The sequence below is a fragment of the Colletes gigas genome, unplaced genomic scaffold (assembly GCF_013123115.1).
Source record: "Colletes gigas isolate AHSC1104 unplaced genomic scaffold, ASM1312311v1 Colletes_gigas_Sc00006, whole genome shotgun sequence".
NCBI classification, from domain to species: Eukaryota; Metazoa; Arthropoda; class Insecta; order Hymenoptera; family Colletidae; genus Colletes; species Colletes gigas.
In genome coordinates, this window is record NW_025106635.1 from 266985 (window position 1) to 291211 (window position 24227).

A 24227-nucleotide genomic window follows, 5' to 3' on the forward strand; every position below is an offset into this window, starting at 1 on the left:
AAATTGACACGTAAATACACGTTTCAAGACCCTCTGATCATGTTTGACATAAAACAATACTTTGGAAATAAATCGTTTGAATATAGTTTATCGAGTAAGATCTTCGAAATTATTTTCAAACAATTTATTTTCTAATTGTTCTACTATTTGAAATAATAATTTTTTGATCTTATAGCAAAGAACGTTTACTTAATATCAATTCAATAAATTCAATTTGTATTTGTTCAGTTTTATTACATAAGTTGTTCGAAAACAGAGATGTAAAAAGTCTCTGAGTTGTTAAATATAAAAGTTGTTCCAAAACAGAGATGTAAAAAGTCTCTGAGTTGTTAAATATAAAAGTTGTTCAGTTTAGTGGTTCCCACAAATGAGATTTTCTTGGTCTTTAAAAAGACCGGTTTGTCCTTTGGCCGCTGCTCGTGAACCATCATCTTTGGCCATCTTCGATTTTGATTGAATGGAAATCTTCAATTAAATTCTTCATCTCGATACGGTCCGTCTTGCTTGATGGTTGGGAGATAACTCGCCGATGAACGGCTCAGGGGGCTCTTATATCCTAGGAGCACGGGCCCTCACGAGTGACCGAGCGACATCTGTGCAATTTTGATACATGAATTGTTAACGAATTGTCCCCCAACATAAAATTAAAGAATCATTATTTCGATAATGAAATACTTATAGGTATATATAAAGCATTTCTACATATTCTCCGTCGAAACACGCGTTGTTTGCAACTTGAAACATTAAGATCCTTCAATCCGTTCAGAAGTTATAATGTTTTAACCATACGCATGAAATTTCGAGCGAACATTTCTGAATCTTTAAAACATTATAACTCTTGAACGGATTGAAGGATCTTAATGTTTCAAGTTGCAAACAACGCGTATTTTGATGGAGAATATGAAGAAATTGAATATTGAACAACTCAGAGACTGAACATCTCTGTTATGGAACAACTTTTATATTTAACAATTCACAGACACTTTACATCTCTGTTTTGTAACCACTTTTATATTTCACAATTCACAGACACTTTACATCTCTGTTTTGTAACCACTTTTATATTTAACAATTCACAGACACTTTACATCTCTGTTATGGCACAAGTTATGCAATAAAACTGAACATGGTATACATATTTGCCTATATGTATAGGAAGGAAATTCGTCGTTAGTATTGTCGCCCGTCAATGCACTTAATTATGCAAGATCAGTATACTATCTAATTTTATTTTTATTATACCGGTTTGTAATATCGTAAAGATCAATGCAAAAACATTATGCACAGCTCTTGTATTTCTTTGATTTATCCAAGTAGTCAAAGTATAATATTTAACAAACTTTTGATTCAAATAAAATAACGAATGACACAAAATTTGAGTACCTGTTACATGTAACCTATGTATAAATGCATAATAACTAATATTGATATGCGCATAACGAATTTAGTTTGTGATATGAAACATTAAGAAAAGTGTAAATTAATAAATAGGTTTCAAAATGGGTATTCCAGGTTTAACAACTTTCATAAACAATCGTTCAGATCGTTATTTGGAATATTTCGAGCTACGTGATACGTATTTAGTTATTTAGCTGTCAAATATATAATTCGTACAAGTGCAATTGTGTTTTTGGCGGTGATTACGATAAATACGCTCAACGAGTATCGGATTTTTTTGACGATTTGATAAAGTGCAATGCAGTACCATTAGTTTTGATTAAATAAAATTAGATAGTATACTGATCTTGCATAATTAAGTGCATTGTCGGGCGACAATACTAACGACGAATTTCCTTCCTATACATATAGGCAAATATGTATACCATGTTCGTTTTTATTGCATAACTTGTGCCATAACAGAGATGTAAAGTGTCTGTGAATTGTTAAATATAAAAGTGGTTACAAAACAGAGATGTAAAGTGTCTGTGAATTGTGAAATATAAAAGTGGTTACAAAACAGAGATGTAAAGTGTCTGTGAATTGTTAAATATAAAAGTTGTTCCATAACAGAGATGTTCAGTCTCTGAGTTGTTCAATATTCAATTTCTACATATTCTCCATCAAAATACGCGTTGTTTGCAACTTGAAACATTAAGATCCTTCAATCCGTTCAAGAGTTATAATGTTTTAAAGATTCAGAAATGTTCGCTCGAAATTTCATGCGTATGGTTAAAACATTATAACTTCTGAACGGATTGAAGGATCTTAATGTTTCAAGTTGCAAACAACGCGTGTTTCGACGGAGAATATGTAGAAATGCTTTATATATACCTATAAGTATTTCATTATCGAAATAATGATTCTCTAATTTTATGTTGGGGGACAATTCGTTAACAATTCATGTATCAAAATTGCACAGGTGTCGCTCGGTCTCTCGTGAGCGTCCGGGCTCCTAGTATATAAGAGCCCCCTGAGGCGTTGATCGGCGAGTTATCTCCCAACCACCAAGCAAGACGGATCGTATCGAGATGAAGAATTTAATTGAAGATTTCCATTCAATCAAAATCGAAGATGGCCAAAGATGATGGTTCACGAGCAGCGGCCAAAGGACAAACCGGTCTTTTTAAAGACCAAGAAAATCTCATTTGTGGGAACCACTAAACTGAACAACTTTTATATTTAACAACTCGGAGACTTTTTACATCTCTGTTTTCGAACAACTTATGTAATAAAACTGAACATGGTATATTTGCCTGTATAGGCGAAAAATATACAAATACAAATTGAATTTATTGAATTGATATTAAGTAAACGTTCTTTGCTATAAGATCAAAAAATTATTATTTCAAATAGTAGAACAATTAGAAAATAAATCGTTTGAAAATAATTTCGAAGGTCTTACTCGATAAACTATATTCAAACGATTTATTTCCAAAGTATTGTTTTATGTCAAACATGATCAGGGGGTCTTGAAACGTGTATTTACGTGTCAATTTTTCATTCAATATGAGCTTTGGTTATATATTTGTGTCTATATAACTTGAATTTAAATTCAAATGGTAATGAAAAATCAATGACGCATGTTTGTACATTATTTTTTAATCCTGGACTCGTTAATGGTACTTCTCTAAGATTAGATAGGGACAGTAATGGGGAAGAAAATTTAGTGTCAGTGCCTTCTAGTTTGTAACATTTAAGCTTTTTATTTCAGTCTCTCACCATGTATTTCATGAAACCTCTCCTTCTATTCATTCCTGATTACAGAAATGCATATATAACTCTAATAATTTTTAAACTTATTACATTGCTCAATGGATAGGAATAATCCTCTATTTGTACAGAACAAATATATAAACGTCGAACCAACAAGTCCATAATATATGCAGGATAATTGCCCATAAGAAATTCATCTACAAACAAATTAGGTACATTAGCTAGTAGTGCATTATTGGTAGTAGATTCTGACACCTTTAAGCATGTCTAATATTTCAACTTCGTTTTCTTCCTCTTTTTCTTCTTCTTCGGTTGATTCAAAATCTCCATTTTTATCAGTTTCTTCTATGTACATTAGACTATTAACATCTCCATCAAATTTAAAAATTCTGTTTATGGAATGTGTTGTGGCACGAGCTGCATATTCCTGTAAAAACCCCAATGGAACAAGTATTTCTGCAGATGCATTTGTATAGCCATTTATATTGATTTCTATTATGCTTAATATTTTTTGTCTTACGGTTTTAGGTGATCTACATAGTATTCCAATGACTGCTCTGTCCAAGGTGTAAAATCCGCTCAACCATTGTAAAGTTGCTTCTATACAATACTGTCGATTACTATACCTTTTTCTTCTTATTCGTCGTAACTTTAAATAACGAAAGAAGTTTCTAAATGTACCACGTTTTACATAATCATTGCCTAGTAATATTGCAACTAATGGCAGTGTAGATTGACTTAGACCTCTATAAGAATTTAATAAGTGTTCAAATTTATAAATTTTACAACGTTTCGTGTAACCATTTCCAGTTGAACTTTTCACCGTGTAATTGTCCAATGTATCAAATGGTATGTACAATGTCCCAAACACATAAAAATCTGAATCATAACTCAATACAGGACAATTCAATATCCTTGCTACAGTAGCTATAGCATTATCAGCTTCGAATAAGCATTGCACATGACGAATATTCTTCTTTCTCATAACATCTTTGAAAACTTCCTAAATATGTAAAGGAAAAAATTTCATTTTCTGTTGACAGATCGGAGAATAAGATGATGCTGTACGAACCTTTTCTCTAGTTCTAGATATAACTGTTTGCAGTTTCTTATCCTCGCAACCACAATCGATCAAAACTAATGGTACTGCATTGCACTTTATCAAATCGTCAAAAAATTCCGATACTCGTTGAGCGTATTTATCGTAATCACCGCCAAAAACACAATTGCACTTGTACGAATAATATATTTGACAGCTAAATAACTAAATACCTATCACATGGCTCGAATTATTCCAAATAACGATCTGAACGATTGTTTATGAAAGTTGTTAAACCCGGAATACCCATTTTGAAACCTATTTATTAATTTACACTTTTCTTAATGTTTCATATCACAAACTAAGTTCGTTATGCGTATATCAATATTAGTTATGCATTTATACATAGGTTACATGTAACAGGTACTCAAATTTTGTGTCATTCGTTATTTTATTTGAATCAAAAGTTTGTTAAATATTATACTTTGACTACTTGGATAAATCAAAGAAATACAAGAGCTGTGCATAATGTTTTTGCATTGATCTTTACGATATTAAAAACCGGTATAATAAAAATAAAATTAGATAGTATACTGATCTTGCATAATTAAGTGCATTGACGGGCGACAATACTAACGACGAATTTCCTTCCTACAAATATATAACCAAAGCCCATATTGAATGAAAAATTGACACGTAAATACACGTTTCAAGACCCCCTGATCATGTTTGACATAAAACAATACTTTGGAAATAAATCGTTTGAATATAGTTTATCGAGTAAGACCTTCGAAATTATTTTCAAACGATTTATTTTCTAATTGTTCTACTATTTCAAATAATAATTTTTTGATCTTATAGCAAAGAACATTTACTTAATATCAATTCAATAAATTCAATTTGTATTTGTATATTTTTCGCCTATACAGGCAAATATACCATGTTCAGTTTTATTACATAAGTTGTTCCAAAACAGAGATGTAAAAAGTCTCCGAGTTGTTAAATATAAAAGTTGTTCCAAAACAGAGATGTAAAAAGTCTCTGAGTTGTTAAATATAAAAGTTGTTCAGTTTAGTGGTTCCCACAAATGAGATTTTCTTGGTCTTTAAAAAGACCGGTTTGTCCTTTGGCCGCTGCTCGTGAACCATCATCTTTGGCCATCTTCGATTTTGATTGAATGGAAATCTTCAATTAAATTCTTCATCTCGATACGGTCCGTCTTGCTTGATGGTTGGGAGATAACTCGCCGATGAACGGCTCAGGGGGCTCTTATATCCTAGGAGCACGGGCCCTCACGAGTGACCGAGCGACATCTGTGCAATTTTGATACATGAATTGTTAACGAATTGTCCCCCAACATAAAATTAGAGAATCATTATTTCGATAATGAAATACTTATAGGTATATATAAAGCATTTCTACATATTCTCCGTCGAAACACGCGTTGTTTGCAACTTGAAACATTAAGATCCTTCAATCCGTTCAGAAGTTATAATGTTTTAACCATACGCATGAAATTTCGAGCGAACATTTCTGAATCTTTAAAACATTATAACTCTTGAACGGATTGAAGGATCTTAATGTTTCAAGTTGCAAACAACGCGTATTTTGATGGAGAATATGTAGAAATTGAATATTGAACAACTCAGAGACTGAACATCTCTGTTATGGAACAACTTTTATATTTAACAATTCACAGACACTTTACATCTCTGTTTTGTAACCACTTTTATATTTCACAATTCACAGACACTTTACATCTCTGTTTTGTAACCACTTTTATATTTAACAATTCACAGACACTTTACATCTCTGTTATGGCACAAGTTATGCAATAAAAACGAACATGGTATACATATTTGCCTATATGTATAGGAAGGAAATTCGTCGTTAGTATTGTCGCCCGACAATGCACTTAATTATGCAAGATCAGTATACTATCTAATTTTATTTAATCAAAACTAATGGTACTGCATTGCACTTTATCAAATCGTCAAAAAAATCCGATACTCGTTGAGCGTATTTATCGTAATCACCGCCAAAAACACAATTGCACTTGTACGAATTATATATTTGACAGCTAAATAACTAAATACGTATCACGTAGCTCGAAATATTCCAAATAACGATCTGAACGATTGTTTATGAAAGTTGTTAAACCTGGAATACCCATTTTGAAACCTATTTATTAATTTACACTTTTCTTAATGTTTCATATCACAAACTAAATTCGTTATGCGCATATCAATATTAGTTATTATGCATTTATACATAGGTTACATGTAACAGGTACTCAAATTTTGTGTCATTCGTTATTTTATTTGAATCAAAAGTTTGTTAAATATTATACTTTGACTACTTGGATAAATCAAAGAAATACAAGAGCTGTGCATAATGTTTTTGCATTGATCTTTACGATATTACAAACCGGTATAATAAAAATAAAATTAGATAGTATACTGATCTTGCATAATTAAGTGCATTGACGGGCGACAATACTAACGACGAATTTCCTTCCTATACATATAGGCAAATATGTATACCATGTTCAGTTTTATTGCATAACTTGTGCCATAACAGAGATGTAAAGTGTCTGTGAATTGTTAAATATAAAAGTGGTTACAAAACAGAGATGTAAAGTGTCTGTGAATTGTGAAATATAAAAGTGGTTACAAAACAGAGATGTAAAGTGTCTGTGAATTGTTAAATATAAAAGTTGTTCCATAACAGAGATGTTCAGTCTCTGAGTTGTTCAATATTCAATTTCTTCATATTCTCCATCAAAATACGCGTTGTTTGCAACTTGAAACATTAAGATCCTTCAATCCGTTCAAGAGTTATAATGTTTTAAAGATTCAGAAATGTTCGCTCGAAATTTCATGCGTATGGTTAAAACATTATAACTTCTGAACGGATTGAAGGATCTTAATGTTTCAAGTTGCAAACAACGCGTGTTTCGACGGAGAATATGTAGAAATGCTTTATATATACCTATAAGTATTTCATTATCGAAATAATGATTCTTTAATTTTATGTTGGGGGACAATTCGTTAACAATTCATGTATCAAAATTGCACAGATGTCGCTCGGTCACTCGTGAGGGCCCGTGCTCCTAGGATATAAGAGCCCCCTGAGCCGTTCATCGGCGAGTTATCTCCCAACCATCAAGCAAGACGGACCGTATCGAGATGAAGAATTTAATTGAAGATTTCCATTCAATCAAAATCGAAGATGGCCAAAGATGATGGTTCACGAGCAGCGGCCAAAGGACAAACCGGTCTTTTTAAAGACCAAGAAAATCTCATTTGTGGGAACCACTAAACTGAACAACTTTTATATTTAACAACTCAGAGACTTTTTACATCTCTGTTTTGGAACAACTTTTATATTTAACAACTCAGAGACTTTTTACATCTCTGTTTTCGAACAACTTATGTAATAAAACTGAACAAATACAAATTGAATTTATTGAATTGATATTAAGTAAACGTTCTTTGCTATAAGATCAAAAAATTATTATTTCAAATAGTAGAACAATTAGAAAATAAATTGTTTGAAAATAATTTCGAAGATCTTACTCGATAAACTATATTCAAACGATTTATTTCCAAAGTATTGTTTTATGTCAAACATGATCAGAGGGTCTTGAAACGTGTATTTACGTGTCAATTTTTCATTCAATATGGGCTTTGCTTATATATTTGTGTCTATATAACTTGAATTTAAATTCAAATGGTAATGAAAAATCAATGACGCATGTTTGTACATTATTTTTTAATCCTGGACTCGTTAATGGTACTTCTCTAAGATTAGATAGGGACAGTAATGGGGAAGAAAATTTAGTGTCAGTGCCTTCTAGTTCGTAACATTTAAGCTTTTTATTACAGTCTCTCATCATGTATTTCATGAAACCTCTCTTTCTATTCATTCCTGATTACAGAAATGCATATATAACTCTAATAATTTTTAAACTTATTACATTGCTCAATGGATAGGAATAATCCTCTATTTGTACAGGACAAATATATAAACGTCGAACCAACAAGTCCATGAAATATGCAGGATAATTGCCCATAAGAAATTCATCTACAAACAAATTAGGTATATTAGCTAGTGCATTATTGGCAGCAGATTCTGACCCCTTTAAGCATGTCTAATATTTCAACTTCGTTTTCTTCCTCTTCTTCTTCTTCTTCGGCTGATTCAAAGTCTCCATTTTTATCAGTTTCTTCTATGTACATTAGACTATTAACATCCCCATCAAATTTAAAAATTCTGTTTATGGAACGTGTTGTGGCACGAGCTGCATATTCCTGTAAAAACCCCAATGGAACAAGTATTTCTGCAGATGCATTTGTATAGCCATTTATATTGATTTCTATTATGCTTAATATATTTTGTCTTACGGTTTTAGGTGATCTACATAGTATTCCAATGACTGCTCTGTCCAAGGTGTAAAACCTGCTCAACCATTGTAAAGTTGCTTCTATACAATACTGTCGATTACTATACCTTTTTCTTCTTATTCGTCGTAACTTTAAATAACGAAAGAAGTTTTTAAATGTACCATGTTTTACATAATCATTGCCTAGTAATATTGCAGCTAATGGCAGTGTAGATTGACTTAGACCTCTATAAGAATTTAATAAGTGTTCAAATTTATAAATTTTACAAACGTTTCGTGTAACCATTTCCAGATGGACTTTTCACCGTGTAATTGTCCAATGTATCAAATGGTATGTACAATGTCCCAAACACATAAAAATCTGAATCATAACTCAATACAGGACAATTCAATACCCTTGCTACAGTAGCTATAGCATTATCAGCTTCGAATAAGCATTGCACATGACGAACATTCTTCTTTCTCGTAACATCTTTGAAAACTTCCTAAATATGTAAAGGACAAAAATTTCATTTTCTGTTGACAGATCGGAGAAAAAGATGATGCTGTACGAATCTTTTCTTTAGTTCTAGATATAACTGTTTGCAGTTTCTTATCCTCGCAACCGCCATCGATCAAAACTAATGGTACTACATTGCACTTTAACAAATCGTCAAAAAAATCCGATACTCGTTGAGCGTATTTATCGTAATCACCGCCAAAAACACAATTGCACTTGTACGAATTATATATTTGACAGCTAAATAACTAAATACGTATCACGTAGCTCGAAATATTCCAAATAACGATCTGAACGATTGTTTATGAAAGTTGTTAAACCTGGAATACCCATTTTGAAACCTATTTATTAAATTACACTTTTCTTAATGTTTCATATCACAAACTAAGTTCGTTATGCGTATATCAATATTAGTTATTATGCATTTATACATAGGTTGCATGTAACAGGTACTTACTCTTGTGTCATTCGTTATTTTATTTGAATCAAAAGTTTGTTAAATATTATACTTTGACTACTTGGATAAATCAAAGAAATACAAGAGCTGTGCATAAATGTTTTTGCATTGATCTTTACGATATTACAAACCGGTATAATAAAAAATAAAATTAGATAGTATACTGATCTTGCATAATTAAGTGCATTGACGGGCGACAATACTAACGACGAATTTCCTTCCTATACATATAGGCAAATATACCATGTTCAGTTTTATTGCATAACTTGTTCCATAACAGAGATGTAAAGTGTCTCTGAATTGTTAAATATAAAAGTTGTTACAAAACAGTGATGTAAAGTGTCTCTGAATTGTTAAATATAAAAGTTGTTACAAAACAGAGATGTAAAGTGTCTCTGAGTTGTTAAATATAAAAGTTGTTCAGTTCATTGCATAAGTTGTTCCCACAAATGAGATTTTCTTGGTCTTTAAAAAGACCGGTTTTGTCCCTTGGCCGCTGCTCGTGAAACATCTTCTTGGCCGCCATCTTCGATTTTGATCGAATGTAAATCTTCAATTAAATTCTTCATCTCGATGCGGTCCGTCTTGCTTGGTGGTTGGGAGATAACTCCCGCGCGAGGGCCTCAGGGGGCTCTTATAACGTTTCAAGGAACACGGGCGATGGTCGCCTCCAGCGGACTGGCTGCTGATTGGCTCGTTGATTCTTTGGCTTGACTGCATAAAAGTGGACACAGCTGGGCAAATTTTTTCAGTACTCCTGGAACCGCCGGGGGTACTGTCACGCGTTTTTGTTTTCTGTTTCAGATATCTTCTGCGATGCTGACCAGGAAGGATCACCCTTTGGTTTTGGTATAGATACAATTAATATTAATATAACTAATGAAAATATTGTGTTTTTCTGCATTTTTATGTATATAGGTATTTTCATATTTGGGTTCTTCGTTCATCTAGTTTTATCTATATTAATTACCATCGTTGGGTTGATATTTTTCAATTTATTCTATTCCATCTTCGTCTCGCTTTCATCGTTGGTTTGTTCTTTTACGATTTATTTTGTTATTCGTCTTGCGCTTCGTTGGTTTTTTAATTTTCAAAATTAATCTATAATTCAAAGTACACATCGTTGGTTTCTTTTTTTTCGAATGATTCGTTTCGTTAATTTACTTCGTTGGATTGTTCCAATTCCTTATTTCAAATTAATTTGTTATTTAGGTTTTATTATTTGTCTACATGCACACATAACTACTAATTTTTATTTGAGTTTTTTACCAGATCAATTTCTAGGAGGAGGAGGAGATCAATAGATGACGTCGGATTCATCGGCCGGGATTTAAACGTAAGCCGATTAATTTTAAGGCGCGGCGCGAATGTAAAAATTAACGTCGAATTTTTCTTTTTCCTTCTTTTCCTTGTTTTTCCGATGTTTCCTATATTTTATTAATTCACATTAATTCTCAATTCCACCTACGACGTTAATTTTCAATTTACATTGTATATTATTTTATTTACTGCGTAGATTGCCAAGTAATGAATTAATTAATAGCTTATTTTCCAGTCTCGTTTCCCCGTTTCTAGCTCCGGTCACCGCTGCTTTCATGTAAAAAGCAAGTGATCGGCCGTTTAGATGGTTCGAAGGGTCGGTTGCCGTCCTCTGGTGAGACAATTCTAGGGAAAGAGTCATCGGCCGTAGAGGGGACTTGTTCCTGTCTGCGGTAGCCCCGACTCAGGATCTCTCTCCTGTGTCAGACGTCCCGGGTTGGGTCCTACGGGCTCCCAGCAGGACGCGTTGGAGAAATGGGGAACCCGTGTCTGGTGCGTCGATTCTCCTCCCCTTCAATTGGACTTGCTAAGAGGTAACGAGCTGCCCCTTTTGACCCGCTATTCGGTACGTGTCGCACCTCATGTTCCTACTGCACTGTGCAGTATTGTGTCGCGTTTCGTCGTGTCGCGTCTCCCACAATTTAGCTTCCTCCTTTGTTTTAGAAAAGTAATTACTTGGCATCTTTTTTTTTGCGTCGTTTTAGTTTCTAAGTGTGTAAAAAGGAAGGTCGATCGAACTTTGTTCCATCGATCTCACTTTGGGTCTCCACTCGCAGCAACCTCCTCGTGGTGAGACCTGGTAATCGGTGTTACCTTTGAAGAACAACTTCTTCATTATGGGTAACACCGAGCTAATGGCTGCGAATTTAAAACAATATAAATTTGATTTTTAATCAAAATGAAATGTTGTCTAATACTTTTTTCTAGGTATTCATCAGCTCAACTTCTACAAAAAATTTCAATGAGATAAGTTTTACTTTATTTATTTTCAAAAATCGTATTAATAATATACATATGTGTGCTCATACATGGGAATAAAAAAAAATTTCTTTTTTTTCAATAATTAAAATATGATCAGGAGGTCTTAAAACGTGTATTTCCGTAAAATAAATTTTACAAAATTTTTTTTTCATTATGGGTACTTTGCTTATGTGCGCCTACATAGGTCGGAAAGTAAAAATGCCTGGGCAGTCGAGAATCCAAATCGTATGCCGTTGACGGGAGGTCGGATTTCAGTTGTGTGGGAGCGAGAAGGCAAATGTGAGCCTTTCTCTCTCGACTTCCACGAAGCGGTCCGAAATTACTTCGGGCAGCGTCGGAGAATCGAGAAAGAGGGCATGCGTCAGTTTGCCTTTGTCGTCTTTCCGAATCTCCACGAGCTCAGGTACGCGTATCTGGCATCATTGGAACGAACCAATCTCCTTAAATATTGTCAAGAACGTTTCAAAATTCAACGAAAACGAATTTAATGTGTTAATAAAAGGAGGCAATAACAGTTCTCGTAGAAGATGAAACGACCAATCGAGGCAGTTATCGAAGAAGTAATTACAGATCCATCCAAGGTTCAACCGATCATTGGTATTAAACATACGTTCATTAAGAACCAATGTAACTAAGTTGACGCGTGTTCTGCACTTCTTTGAATAAAATAATGTTATGAAATTATGAGAAAATATAATTTTTGGACAGTTTGAAATGAATTTATTTTGAGTGATCATCAATTGTTTCTGTAAAACGGACTTTAAAAAAACTACTTTCTGAATTTGCAGTGTCGTATTCTATACAATTTTCACGCTTTCATTCAAGTATTTTATCAACAATCATTTTACAGTTAATTTCCAAAACGGTGAACTTAAAGATGACGAAGCCAAGAAGATGTCGTGCGGTCTGTTTTATGACGAAAAGAAAAGGAAATCTTGCTTGGCTCTGTCAAATGGACAGATTGTTTATAGAGGTTATAAACCCGACATGAGTCAAGATTTAATGCGAACCATGCTCGTTCTACATAACAGAGAAACAGGAAAGGTCAGGCTTGTTCAAGTTGAACGTTGGCAAGTGACTCCGGTGCTGGAGAAACCAGTATTGGATAACAACAAGATCACAGAAGATGACAAAATTGCTACGTTAAACAAAGAATTTGGTTCGAAGAAAGTAAAACGAAGAACGGAACAAAATGAAAAACTGAGAGTGAATGTAGATTCTGTTAAGGAGCAATTAGAACAAACTGTATCAAGTAAGAACTTGTTTGTTCAAAAGTTCAGGCATTATAAGGTGAATTAATATTAACGTTCTTTCAAATGTTTCCTTCCAGATGTCGATATCGATAGGACAGATTTGTCGGTACAGTTACTAGACAATGAATTCATAATGAATAAAGCTTTGCCAGAATGTAATAGAAGTGCTACTAGCGTAAATGATGTATATAACGCATACGATATTATACCAGAGAATAAATTGGAAACCTTGTATGAAAGAGCTGCAGAAATTTTGAACGATGATACCATAAGTTTAGAGGGGTATGTTTTTGGAGATTAGTGATTTTTCTTTAAATATTGTTAGTTTTGGTATATGTTAACTAGTTTTTTGTTACATGCATAGGAAATCAAAGTTCTTTAGTAGAACATTGAAATATATACAGTCTGATCCAGACAATATTAAGAAAGTAGCGTTCCTAGTTTATGTACAATCAGTCGTGGCATGGTTAAATATGCCAATGAAAGATGCCAAGAAGCGAGGCATTGAAGTTTGTCCAGCTTCTGCGGAAGTGAATTTGTATATAATAGAAACATATAGTGTTCAGAGTACTCATGGAAGGTATGAAAATATACATAAATATAACAGACATACGAAACTGAATTCATGTAACCAAATTAACATAATTTATAGGTTGAGACCAACCAGTGTAAAAGACAAAGGAGTAATACATTGTATGATTTTGGCTTTGATAATTTATAACTTTGTACTTGATATGGAATTATTTGCAACGATATTTAATCACCGGATGGGTTTGAAGAAATTAACCGACCTTGCCAAAATCATTGGTGCTGTACCCAACAAAGAGGACAAAAAAATTATCACTCTAAAAGTTCCATTGCCACCACCGGTATCTATTGTAAAAAAGGGAAAGAAAAAGTAGCTGTAAAAAGCGTATAATATTTAATAGAATATCATTTTATGAATAAAATATGTTTAATCTAGTACTATCCGATATCATAAGGAACAAATTTTTTAACTCGAGTAAAAGTCTGTTTATAAATAAAGAACTGTTTTTATAATTTATCGTTTTGCATTGTCTTTGCTATATTCAGGATTTTGCAAAAATTCCTATGCTTTATACCTGCTAACCACGAATAATTTAAACGGATACTGTATTCGAATGTAAATTGCTTTCCTATGTTGGATAAACGTTCCAGAAAACAGGAACACAAAAACAAACGGCATGGAAATAACTTTAGGACGCAAGGAGAATCACGACGAGGCGAGGAGAAAGCAAAACTGAGGCAAATAATTACATTTGGATAATGTGTAGGTAATTCGAAGAATGTAGAAATAAAAGAAAAAAAGGGAGATTCGACGATTAAACAATTTCAACATGATCCTAGCGTCTCTTGTGTTTAACGGAGGGTAAGGTCGAGGAAACTGGCACGTTGGCCGGCCCTGAGCGACTCCCCGCAATGTGGGTCGTCGTCTAACTGTTCCACGTACCGTTCCGTCGACTCGATGCCGTCCATTAGTCAGATCCAACTTCTTCTCTTTCTCACCTCTATCATCGGTAGCCGCGAAATGACGGAGCATCTCACCTCGCCTCCTTCCTTCCTATTCTATCGATAGCCACGATGTCCCGAGGAATCTTTCGCTGATCGATTCGTCGAGAAAACCTTTGAAAGTTTATCCCTGTTCCTTTGACTTTAACAGGAAAAATGGTAGGGAGATCCGTGAAAGGGAGGATGTCTTCCGAGTCTGACGAAGAACGCGACAATTCTGTAAACAGAAAGATCGATACAAACATTTAAAAATATTCTGTTTGTGCACAACAAGTTTCTTTCCCTCGCGTCATAAAAAACTAGTAAGCAGATTCCGCAGATGCTGACGACCTTTGTTTCTTGTTAGAATTAGAATACAATGTCCGACGTCGGATACCGAGTTCTGTTTTTAAATAGCTAGCTGGAATTAATTCAATTATTTTCTCTTCGCCTTGTTTAGTGTTTGTATACGAAATAGATTCTACCCGTATAACGAATAAATAAATAAAATTTCTTGGAACATTTCGATAGCAGTGCATTACTTTGATCATCGCTCGGAGAGTGAATTTCGTTAGATATTTGTAATCCGTTAACGACGTACGATGTGACCAGCAGCTACGCAATCGTATCGAAAGTTTTTCCATTGCATTGGCTGTTTGATGAAATTGAACTTATTAAAATTCAGCGATGTACTTTCATTCTGTGTAGAGTGACGTCGACCACGGGAGAATCTTCCTGAAGCGTCTTTTTCTTTCGTCGGAATTTCCTCTTGTTCTTGTACCATTTCGTCCACGGCCCTTCCACCACTTTTCGCTTCCACCACATCGTCTTCCTTCTGCCATCCGGTCGTCGATGCTCTTCAGTCGACGTGTGACCTTCTATCGCATCGACAGATTTCGCGGACTCCGTTGCCTTCGTCGTGCACGCGGCTCAATTTATTTATTTTATTTATTTTATTTATTCGCGAAGAAGGGAACCGGTAGTGAAAAGGGAGTTGACACGCATGGAGCAGTGAGTGACCCAGGAACTTCTGACGCGAGGTCGTTTGGAGAACAGTCGATCTTCTCGTCGAATCCAGGTAATCTCTTCTTTTGATTCCATTGTCATTCCATTTAATTCCTCGATGATCCTTCTCTTCCATAACTTGGATCAGAGCTGGTCAGAATTATAATTGAATTACTCGAGGAATTCTAATTAAAAACGAAAAATTTCTGAAGCAACCCAGTGTAGCATTGTCAGCTTTAAAGTCTATTTTTCTAGCACCTGTACAATTGTATCGTTTCTCAAATGAGATCGTACGTTTTGTACTTGGCGGAAAATTATAATTCTATCGTACGGATTATCAAAATTTAGGCAGATTCGACATGATCTATAGATAACATCGATGAACAGAATACTCTTCCAGATAGCGAACAATTAGAATATTCTGCAATCAGTTGTACCGTTATAATTAGGACGAGTTTACGCCGCGTTGAAACTCTCAAACCGTTTCACGGAAGAACGTAAAAAAATCCGCGCGATAAGCGGCGCGTTCGAGCGCATGAAAAATTGAATCTCGAACCGGTTGCTTGCTCTAATTTGCATCGGTGAGCAAGAATCGTTCGATCGAGAAGAAATCGCTCGATAAGCTGCTCGGCGTAAAATAATCCTAATCGACGGTCGAGATACGATCGTGTGATTCATGAAATAGAAACGTACGTAGTGTAGGTAGCGTTCCAATATCGGTTTCATTCAAGATATTCAAAACTTATATAAATTTGGTCGTCCAGCAATTAATAATGAATAAAAGAGGTCGAGAGAAGGAATCTCCGAATGGTCCAAGATTCTTCCGTGACGTTGGTCACGGAAAAGCGGATGATTCATGACCCTGTACCCGAAACGGTCTTCGAGGATGAAACCGACGACAAAAAGTGGGTCGTCTCGATCAGCTAGTACGCACGAGACGTTTCTGTTTCGTGTACCAGTCACCGAGTTAGGAAACTATGAGACGGTCACGGTCAGGAGATACGAATATTATGGTCACGGATCGTGAGAGACCTTGGGAGGTTTCAGAGACCCTGAGAGAAGAGAGTCGTTGCTTGCTTCGGGTCGTTGGACGTGTCCGAGTTCCCTCTTCCTGCCTGCCCACGTAAACAACGTTTCGTTCCTTTACCTGTGATTATTTTTAAATTTCTTGTTCTCGACCCTTGTGCAAAAATAAGCCTTCTCTATGTATAATTATGTATTCTTTTAAATTCCAAAGCAAATAGTTAAATGTTGATTCGACGCAGCTGAAACAGAAATAAATTCATTGGGTACTTTTGGTCGTTTTTAATTTTCAAATTGAAAAATAGAATGAAACTAAAAGAAAATAAATCGAAGAGTACAGCAATTGGAATAAGTGGGTCAAGGAATGAAGGACAACGGTTTAAAAATTACAGCGAGAAAGTAGAACAAATTACATTTTACATCTTATAGTTATTACTTTAGTAATTCTAGTTCAACTCGAGTCGAAATTACGTGTTTCAACGTTCTACGATACAAAGAGATTCTAGTAACTAGGCCAGACTATAATTCCAAGAGGCAAATTTATTTTACGACATAACTTTTTTCCAATTGCATCGATGCAGTCGATTTATTAAGTAGTTTCAATTACAAAGACCGAAGAACGTATAAAGTTAAACAAACTACGTTTTACAAATTACAGTTATTACTTTGGTAATTCTATTTGACCTAAAAACGCGTGTCCCAATATTCCACGATATAATCTTGACCATTGTCGAAACACGTTACTCGCGGTTGGAAATATGCCGGTGAAACTAATCCTCGGTGACACGGCGGAATTTCCTCTTGATCATTCGTCTCGTCTCCGTTCGCGACAACGAAAGCTCGCTCGAAAGTGCGAGTAACGAAATGCTAATGCCAAATACAGCGATCGAGATTGCGGCACAACCTCGACAAAAGCTGCTGGAATGCCATAAGGGAACCGAACCACCGACGGAGACGAGAGAGAAAGAACGGAAGCGAAAGAGAACGAGAAACCCGTTACGCGTTGGAACGCCGATTCCGCTTGATGGAAGATGTAGCAGCATGTCCCTGTTTATTATTACATTGTGAAGATGTTTCGCCACGGTCGGGGGGATCCGTTAATTACGGCCAGAGGCTGAACGTGTTACTGACCAGCAATTACACCGGACAGAGAACGATTACTACTGTACGATAGGACGACGATTTCATTTTTACACGCAATCGAAACGGCAAATTTTCATTGCAAATTAGATCATTAGCATTGTTACGCGTCTACGCATTCTCAGAAGGAATACAATTTCCTTTTTCAGAAGAAGAAACGAAATTTCTCAACAACACGCACTCCACGCGCACGCACGTAGTCTACCTTCGAATTAATTAATTAAACAATTAATTTTTGATAATTATTTACAAGTTTGATGTCTCATACCTACTTCTTTAGAGTTCTTAAGAGTGTTGAAGGAAGGATGCTGGATCGGTGGGATATACGTATTTTAGTAGGTATAGCACATCCTTTTCTTTCAAATTATACAGTATGTATGTATTTATTTCACCTAGTCCATCGTGGAACTTTTTCTTGAACAAGTATCTAAACGTTTATTAGTCCTCGTCCAAATTCTACTTGTACCGGATTGTACATGGTTTATTTTTTTTCGTAACGAAGCCACTTTATCTGTAATTAATTCAGAACAAAAGAGCGATAAGGTGTTATATTTTAATTGATTATTTTTTCGTTCAGCGTTTGTAAACATTTATTTTACCATCGAAAAATGAGACCAGGAAATGGGACATTATTTCTAACGTTCGAATTTGCTCGTGATGGTTTCATTCGACGACTCTGATGCAGATTACACGCGAGAACCGTTGACGCGTTTACAGTAACTTCGCCGATGGTACAACGTGACAAATCCGGTGGGCGTACCGTGAACCCGTGAACACGTATCCCGCATGCACGCTCCTCACCATGTCCAGATATACATTAAATGTAGGACACAAGGGACGGTACTCCTTTCCGGCCCCTTTTACTTTGCCGTACCAATAAACTCGTAGCCCAGAAAACAACAGGTCACACGAACATTTTCAGTATCGTAAAGCTTAATTTCACGACAATTAAAACCACGATTGATAATAAATTGTATTGTAAATTAGTACCAATGTACGATTACTACATTTGTAGAAGATTACAGCAGTTGATTTTAATTATAAAATATTCTTAATAATACGAGAATGAAATTATTCGAGCTGAAAACAACAAGGGTTACAAAGATCATTCGTGTTTGTTTAAATATTGAGGTAGTTGATTAATTTATCAAGTAATGACCTTAGTCCACTGTTACCGTTCTGAAAGGGATTGCATTCCTCTGTAACGCTGCGTCTGGCCATTTAGATGGAAGAAACTATATGTGTACGGTTATCCATGTATGATGACGTCATAATTGTCAAGTCACCTCCTGTTCAAAAGTATGTTATTGCTCGTAAAAGGTGATCCAATGTCTGGACTATACGCTGTGAATTATAATTTTATTTCTAACAATGGACACTTGACCTTTATTATAAACGGTATTGTAGATGTATAGAATCCAGTGTACCGGAATTATACTTATTGTACAAACGTGCAGTAACCCTATATCGCATTTTCGTAAACACTTGTATACAGCAATGGGTTCTTCCCGCCTAGAAAGCCAAATAAAATATAAAATAAATAATGTAAAACTGTTTCAGGTATGGGGAGAATGACGCGATACGGTCCATGGACAGTCGTGGTCGCATTGGCCTGCTTGACGGGTACGTCGTCAGAGTACTTGATGGGCGGTCACATGGACAACAGTCCACCGAAGTCCTTGTTGGAAGAGATCGAATCTTCCCCGGCTTTGGCGAGGACGGCGCAGCTGGATGACCTTGACCTGGATCTCGATGCAGAGGAGAGCACCGTTGCCGTTCCGACGTCGAACGAAGAAGAAGCGTTGCATTATCACCTTCCGTATCCTTTCGCCTTCAACGGGGGCAGACCATTCTCCCTAGAAAAGGATCCGATTACCGGGAAGATCGACTTTGAAAAGGCGCCTCCTGTAAAAGCTCTGAATTACACCAGTCGTTATCAAGAACACGCCAACGACAACGAACAGATCGACGACAAAGAAATTTCCAAGGAGAATATCCCCTATACAAAAAAGATAGAGAACAAAGAAACTGTGGACGTTAGTCCTAACGAGATCAATCCTTACTTACCCAATTTCCACGATTTCCTCAATCTTCCAGTCCAATACTCGTCCGACAAATACGGCAAAGACAAGTATCCGTTGATATCCAGTTCCTACGCGAACACAAAGGTTCAAAGTGGCTCGAACAGCTACAGCACCTACAATCATAAACCGTATCACGGTGAAACTGTTCTCTATTATCCTACCAGGAAACCGTACATACCTAAAACGACTGTGTCGACAACGCCAACGTCTCTTAGAACGACGACGCCGTCCACGACCACCACTACCAGCACTACTACCACTCCTAGGACTACAACGACGACCATGGCGACGACTACCACCACGACAACCACTCCGCCCTCGACTACCGTTTCCACTTCCACGAAGACGCCTGCTATAACCACTTGGAAACCTCATGTAACCACACCAAAACGATATATGGACGTTTTGGACGATTACGAAGATATTCTTCCAATAGAAAAACTTCAAGCTTCCATGTACGGCAACAATCACCACGGTTCGAACAACATAGTGCACAATCGAGATCCACAGATGAAGCCGCCTGTGAAGCAGGACGAATACATAGACGGTTACGAGGATTACGAGATCAACGACGAGGAAGATATAAAAGATTACGTTGCAACGAAAGAGACGACCAATGTCGTCGTTAAGACCACCACCTTACCCACAACAACGTCGACTATTCAGAATGTAACAACGACCATTGGAACTCCAGAGACTAGTCCTACTACTACAACCACAAGTAGTACGCCTGTCCCATCGCCATCGGTGGTACCTTCTTCGGTTGTCTTCACACCTTCTTCGAGCACTTTTCAAACTAATCCAGTAATGTTCCAAGCTCTGTCACATCGTCCTGTAACTTCGATGCCTTTGGACAACGATCCCCGAGTTCCATCGGCATTTGGAAATGACAACAAAAGGCATGGAGTTGCGGATAACGTTATCGTCAATCAAAGTTACAGACCGAATCCTATCGTTAATCAGAGGCCAAGCGAATTGGCCGGAGAAATCCTGGTAGAGAGTACCAGCAATATCGTGATACCACCTGACCAGGACACGGTGTCGTTTGTCCTGGGTAATAGGCAAAACGTTGAAGGTGGATATTACTCGTTGGGTACGGCCATTGGGGAGAATCTTTATGGCGGTTCGTCTGGAATCGACGCGTCTTTCCGGCCTCTTTATAATTCACCATCCGACAAAGGTAATTACGATCTGCAAGACCATCGTGGGAATATAGGCTTGCCCTCGGTATCCGTACAGGATAGCAATCCCATGTACGCTGCTCAGACATGGAGACAGCCGAATCCTTCTGCCATCCAAAAGCTGGCCAACGAAGTAGAACCTCCCAGAACTCAAAATTCGTTCGTGATGGGAACCGTGCACCTGGAACAGACGGACGAGAAAAAAGATGACAAAGATGTAAACTACGTGGTATTCCCCAAGGATGAACCCAAACAACCTGTCGAAGAGCACATCGTCGTCGTGAACGAAGCCGACGGCACCGTACACGAGATCACACCTTCCCCCACAACGAGCAAACCCGTGAGGTTAGATCCGGCAGTGTCGAACGAGAAACATCTTCCACAACTTTCGGAGAACCTGACTCCGCCAGCAGAACGACCGAGGCCGCCTTCGCAATTTTATTATCATTATCATCACGGCGGCACAACGAGGCCCGATCATCCGAGACCGCAAAGGCTGCCACTGCCGTCTCGTGGAAAACCGACACCGCCTTCGTCTCATCCTCCTCCGCCTGCAGATCTAGGCATACGAAGACGTCCTTACTCGCCTGACGCTAACCTGCCAAATATTCTGCCGCAATTTCGGCCGAACGCGAAAACGTCGCATGGACACCGTGGCTCGGAGACGATCGGCACGATTCCAGCTGGACAGGCTTACCCTGCGAGAATAAGGCCGCCGGTGCAGTCTCATCCGCCTACGAGAAGACCAATGCCGCCGCCGCCGCCATCATATCTTCAAAGATTGAATCCTCCTCCTCCGCCGATTCACGCGCTCAGAGTGGCGACTATGGCTTCCACCAAGTCCGAGAGCGTGGTTCCCCCTATGGACACAGAACCAACGGTTAAGAGATTTCGTCTTCCAGCGATACCGGCCACCTCTAGAGGCGAGGACGATGTCAAATCGGCGCAACGGTTGCCCGGTCAGAAGCTGCGCTTGGAAGAGGAAGAGCGATCGGACCGTTACTCCGAGGAGCCACCCCAAGTGCCCCCGAGACCTCTGTTGTACCCTAAACGAAGAACGGCGGACCCGCCACACGTTGCGACCCTTCAAATGATCCAGCAACACGGCGAGTTCGATGAGGACATCACGGAACCCAACCTACCACCAATTGGCACAAACGTGAACGACGATTCGGACAGGATCGTGATCGACCAAGACGCGGACAGAAGAAAGTACGACGAACGGGAAACGATGGCGGAGCCACCGGTCTACGTGGTCTATCCCGTCAACACTGCGGTGAATATACACCCGGATGACTCCAGGGAGAAGGACGAGAGCGTAGTGGTGGGGACACGGGGTCCTCATAGACCTCTTCCACCAGATACGCTTCTGCAAGACAACGAGGATCCGGAGATAGACGAGGAACCGAGTCCGCCTATTCACAGTATATTTCGTGGACGACCCGTGGCGTCGGATTTCCCCTACCTCCTCGAACGTCCAGATCCCTCGATTCTTATCAGTGGGATGAGGGAGACGCCACTCCTGGTTCCCAGTGATCAGCGCCAAGACGAGAAGCCTGTAAAAGTAAATAACGATGAAAAGGAGGAAAAGGATACCAGCGTGAACGTTATACCTTATCTGCAGGACTTTGTACCGTTTCCAGCGAGGAAAAGCGAACCCATCTCGGCGACGCTTCATCGCTCACCATCTCCGCCGTCATCCACACCTATTGCTTACGTATACACGCCAACCGCGCAAGCATCTCACCGTCTAGAGGTGGACGTACGAGACGAGGAGGGCTCCAAGAACGATGGTAACGAGCAGAAGCCTATCCTGTTGCCGTCGCAACAACCGTCTAGTTCCTCTAGTTCGGCACCCTCGCCGCAGAACTTCATGGCGCCGTTCGTTGCCAGCGTTAGCGCCGAAGCTCCCTCCAAGAATGGCTGGAGCGTGGTCGTTGTGGAGCCTGCTATTAATAGGAAATCAGACGACGATCGTGGATCGTCCGAAGACACTTCCGACGCGGAAGAATCACAGACGGAGAGAAACGAGTTTGACGCTGAGAACTTTAAACCACAGCTGTTTGGCGGGTTTAAACCAATTTACGAATTTCCCACGGAAGACGTAGACAGGCTAGAGCGCAGGGAGTCTATCGACGCGGAATCGGAGATTCCAGAGAATCTTCGAGATTCCGTCGATCTAGCTGTTTGATGTAAGAATAGATTTATCGTGTAGGAAATATGTTACTCAAACAAGCATAATCTTAGTTTCGAGTATTTCGTTGATCGTTGTCACGCTCCTTTTGGCATTACCATCCTATGCATAATTTTTTCGTTAAGATATACAATATTTATGAAGTAATGCTAATTGGAACATTTTTGTAAAGGAAGAACTAAATATCTCGAAACTTGGTGCATTGGTGACTGGGAAGATTTGTTGTCTTCGTAGGGGATCGAAGTTAACTATACAAGTCTGAATATTCATACAATTTTTTTTTTTATAAATGTCACTCATTGAATTCGAAGAATAGGATTAAATGCAACTGGGTCCAAGAGTATACGTTTGGACAGAATTTTAAATTTATACAAATTTAATAACAATGAATCTGTTTATACTCATCCGTGGAACATTGTTTTATGCGCAACATGTATAATTAAATGGGATCCAAGTATAGACGCTTTCAAAGTATTATTAAAGTACTTGAACCCTTTTTGCATGTAATCCTCTTAAATATAATCAGAAACACTTGAGACACTCATCGTACCAACAAATCGTTATATTAATTTGTCAGTTTTATTGTTAAGCTCCATAATAATTTATAAAATCTCAATTGATGGAATACACGTCGTCATACTTTGTACATGTAAATTCGAATATGTTATGCATTTTTATGCACAAGTCAGCGCAAATAATGTACATTATACTATTTATTTTATTACAGCAGTGTTTTTCAAACTTCATCTTGCAGGAGAAAAGTAATTTTATATTTCATTAAAGAGTATATTTTTTCTCTTTTCGAGAGCTTACGAATTCTTCGTAAGTTCGCAGATCACAGTTTGAAAAACACTCTATTAAAAAATTGTTAACGTACTTGAAAGTATGATTTGCGTTAATAATTACACTTATATAATAAGTATTCATGTAATAAATCATTTTTAAATTATATGTTCTATTCTTGTTTTATTCATATTAATGCCC

General features: G+C 37.4%; 4 protein-coding genes across 4 annotated transcripts; 2 read left to right on the forward strand and 2 right to left on the reverse strand.

The window, feature by feature from the left end:
• Nucleotides 1-2876: 2876 nt before the first annotated feature.
• On the reverse strand, nucleotides 2877-4338 carry LOC122395689 (protein asteroid-like). The gene is made up of 3 exons (XM_043393480.1): nucleotides 4226-4338; nucleotides 3674-4156; nucleotides 2877-3580 (listed from the first exon to the last, which is right to left on the reverse strand). The coding sequence occupies exons 2-3, from the start codon at nucleotides 4136-4138 to the stop codon at nucleotides 3386-3388; spliced, it is 660 nt and encodes a 219-aa protein (XP_043249415.1). The 5' UTR covers nucleotides 4139-4156; nucleotides 4226-4338; the 3' UTR covers nucleotides 2877-3385.
• Nucleotides 4339-7864: 3526 nt separating this feature from the next.
• LOC122395692 (protein asteroid-like) lies at nucleotides 7865-9613 on the reverse strand. The gene is made up of 5 exons (XM_043393485.1): nucleotides 9554-9613; nucleotides 8903-9082; nucleotides 8599-8824; nucleotides 8359-8505; nucleotides 7865-8278 (listed from the first exon to the last, which is right to left on the reverse strand). The coding sequence occupies exons 2-5, from the start codon at nucleotides 8965-8967 to the stop codon at nucleotides 8198-8200; spliced, it is 519 nt and encodes a 172-aa protein (XP_043249420.1). The 5' UTR covers nucleotides 8968-9082; nucleotides 9554-9613; the 3' UTR covers nucleotides 7865-8197.
• Nucleotides 9614-12258: 2645 nt separating this feature from the next.
• LOC122395659 lies at nucleotides 12259-14088 on the forward strand. Its single transcript, XM_043393431.1, has 5 exons — nucleotides 12259-12451; nucleotides 12705-13106; nucleotides 13185-13389; nucleotides 13472-13687; nucleotides 13760-14088. Exons 1-5 carry the CDS (start codon nucleotides 12382-12384, stop codon nucleotides 14007-14009), a joined length of 1143 nt encoding a protein of 380 aa, XP_043249366.1. The 5' UTR covers nucleotides 12259-12381; the 3' UTR covers nucleotides 14010-14088.
• Nucleotides 14089-19003: 4915 nt separating this feature from the next.
• LOC122395603 lies at nucleotides 19004-24221 on the forward strand. The gene has a single exon (XM_043393300.1). It carries the CDS (start codon nucleotides 19347-19349, stop codon nucleotides 23238-23240), a length of 3894 nt encoding a protein of 1297 aa, XP_043249235.1. The 5' UTR covers nucleotides 19004-19346; the 3' UTR covers nucleotides 23241-24221.
• The last annotated feature ends 6 nt before the right edge of the window (nucleotides 24222-24227 follow it).

Coding starts and splice junctions, on each gene's coding strand:
- LOC122395689 (XM_043393480.1), bottom strand. CDS start 4,138: ATGAGAAAGAAGAATATTCGTCATGTGCAATGCTTATTCGAAGCTGAT. Junction 3,581..3,673: donor TATGTAGATCACCTAAAACC/GTAAGACAAAAA, acceptor GGGTTTTTACAG/GAATATGCAGCTCGTGCCAC.
- LOC122395692 (XM_043393485.1), bottom strand. CDS start 8,967: ATGATTCAGATTTTTATGTGTTTGGGACATTGTACATACCATTTGATA. Junction 8,825..8,902: donor ATACATTGGACAATTACACG/GTGAAAAGTCCA, acceptor AAATTCTTATAG/AGGTCTAAGTCAATCTACAC. Junction 8,506..8,598: donor TATGTAGATCACCTAAAACC/GTAAGACAAAAT, acceptor GGGTTTTTACAG/GAATATGCAGCTCGTGCCAC.
- LOC122395659 (XM_043393431.1), top strand. CDS start 12,382: ATGAAACGACCAATCGAGGCAGTTATCGAAGAAGTAATTACAGATCCA. Junction 13,390..13,471: donor GATACCATAAGTTTAGAGGG/GTATGTTTTTGG, acceptor TTACATGCATAG/GAAATCAAAGTTCTTTAGTA. Junction 13,688..13,759: donor GTTCAGAGTACTCATGGAAG/GTATGAAAATAT, acceptor CATAATTTATAG/GTTGAGACCAACCAGTGTAA.
- LOC122395603 (XM_043393300.1), top strand. CDS start 19,347: ATGGGGAGAATGACGCGATACGGTCCATGGACAGTCGTGGTCGCATTG.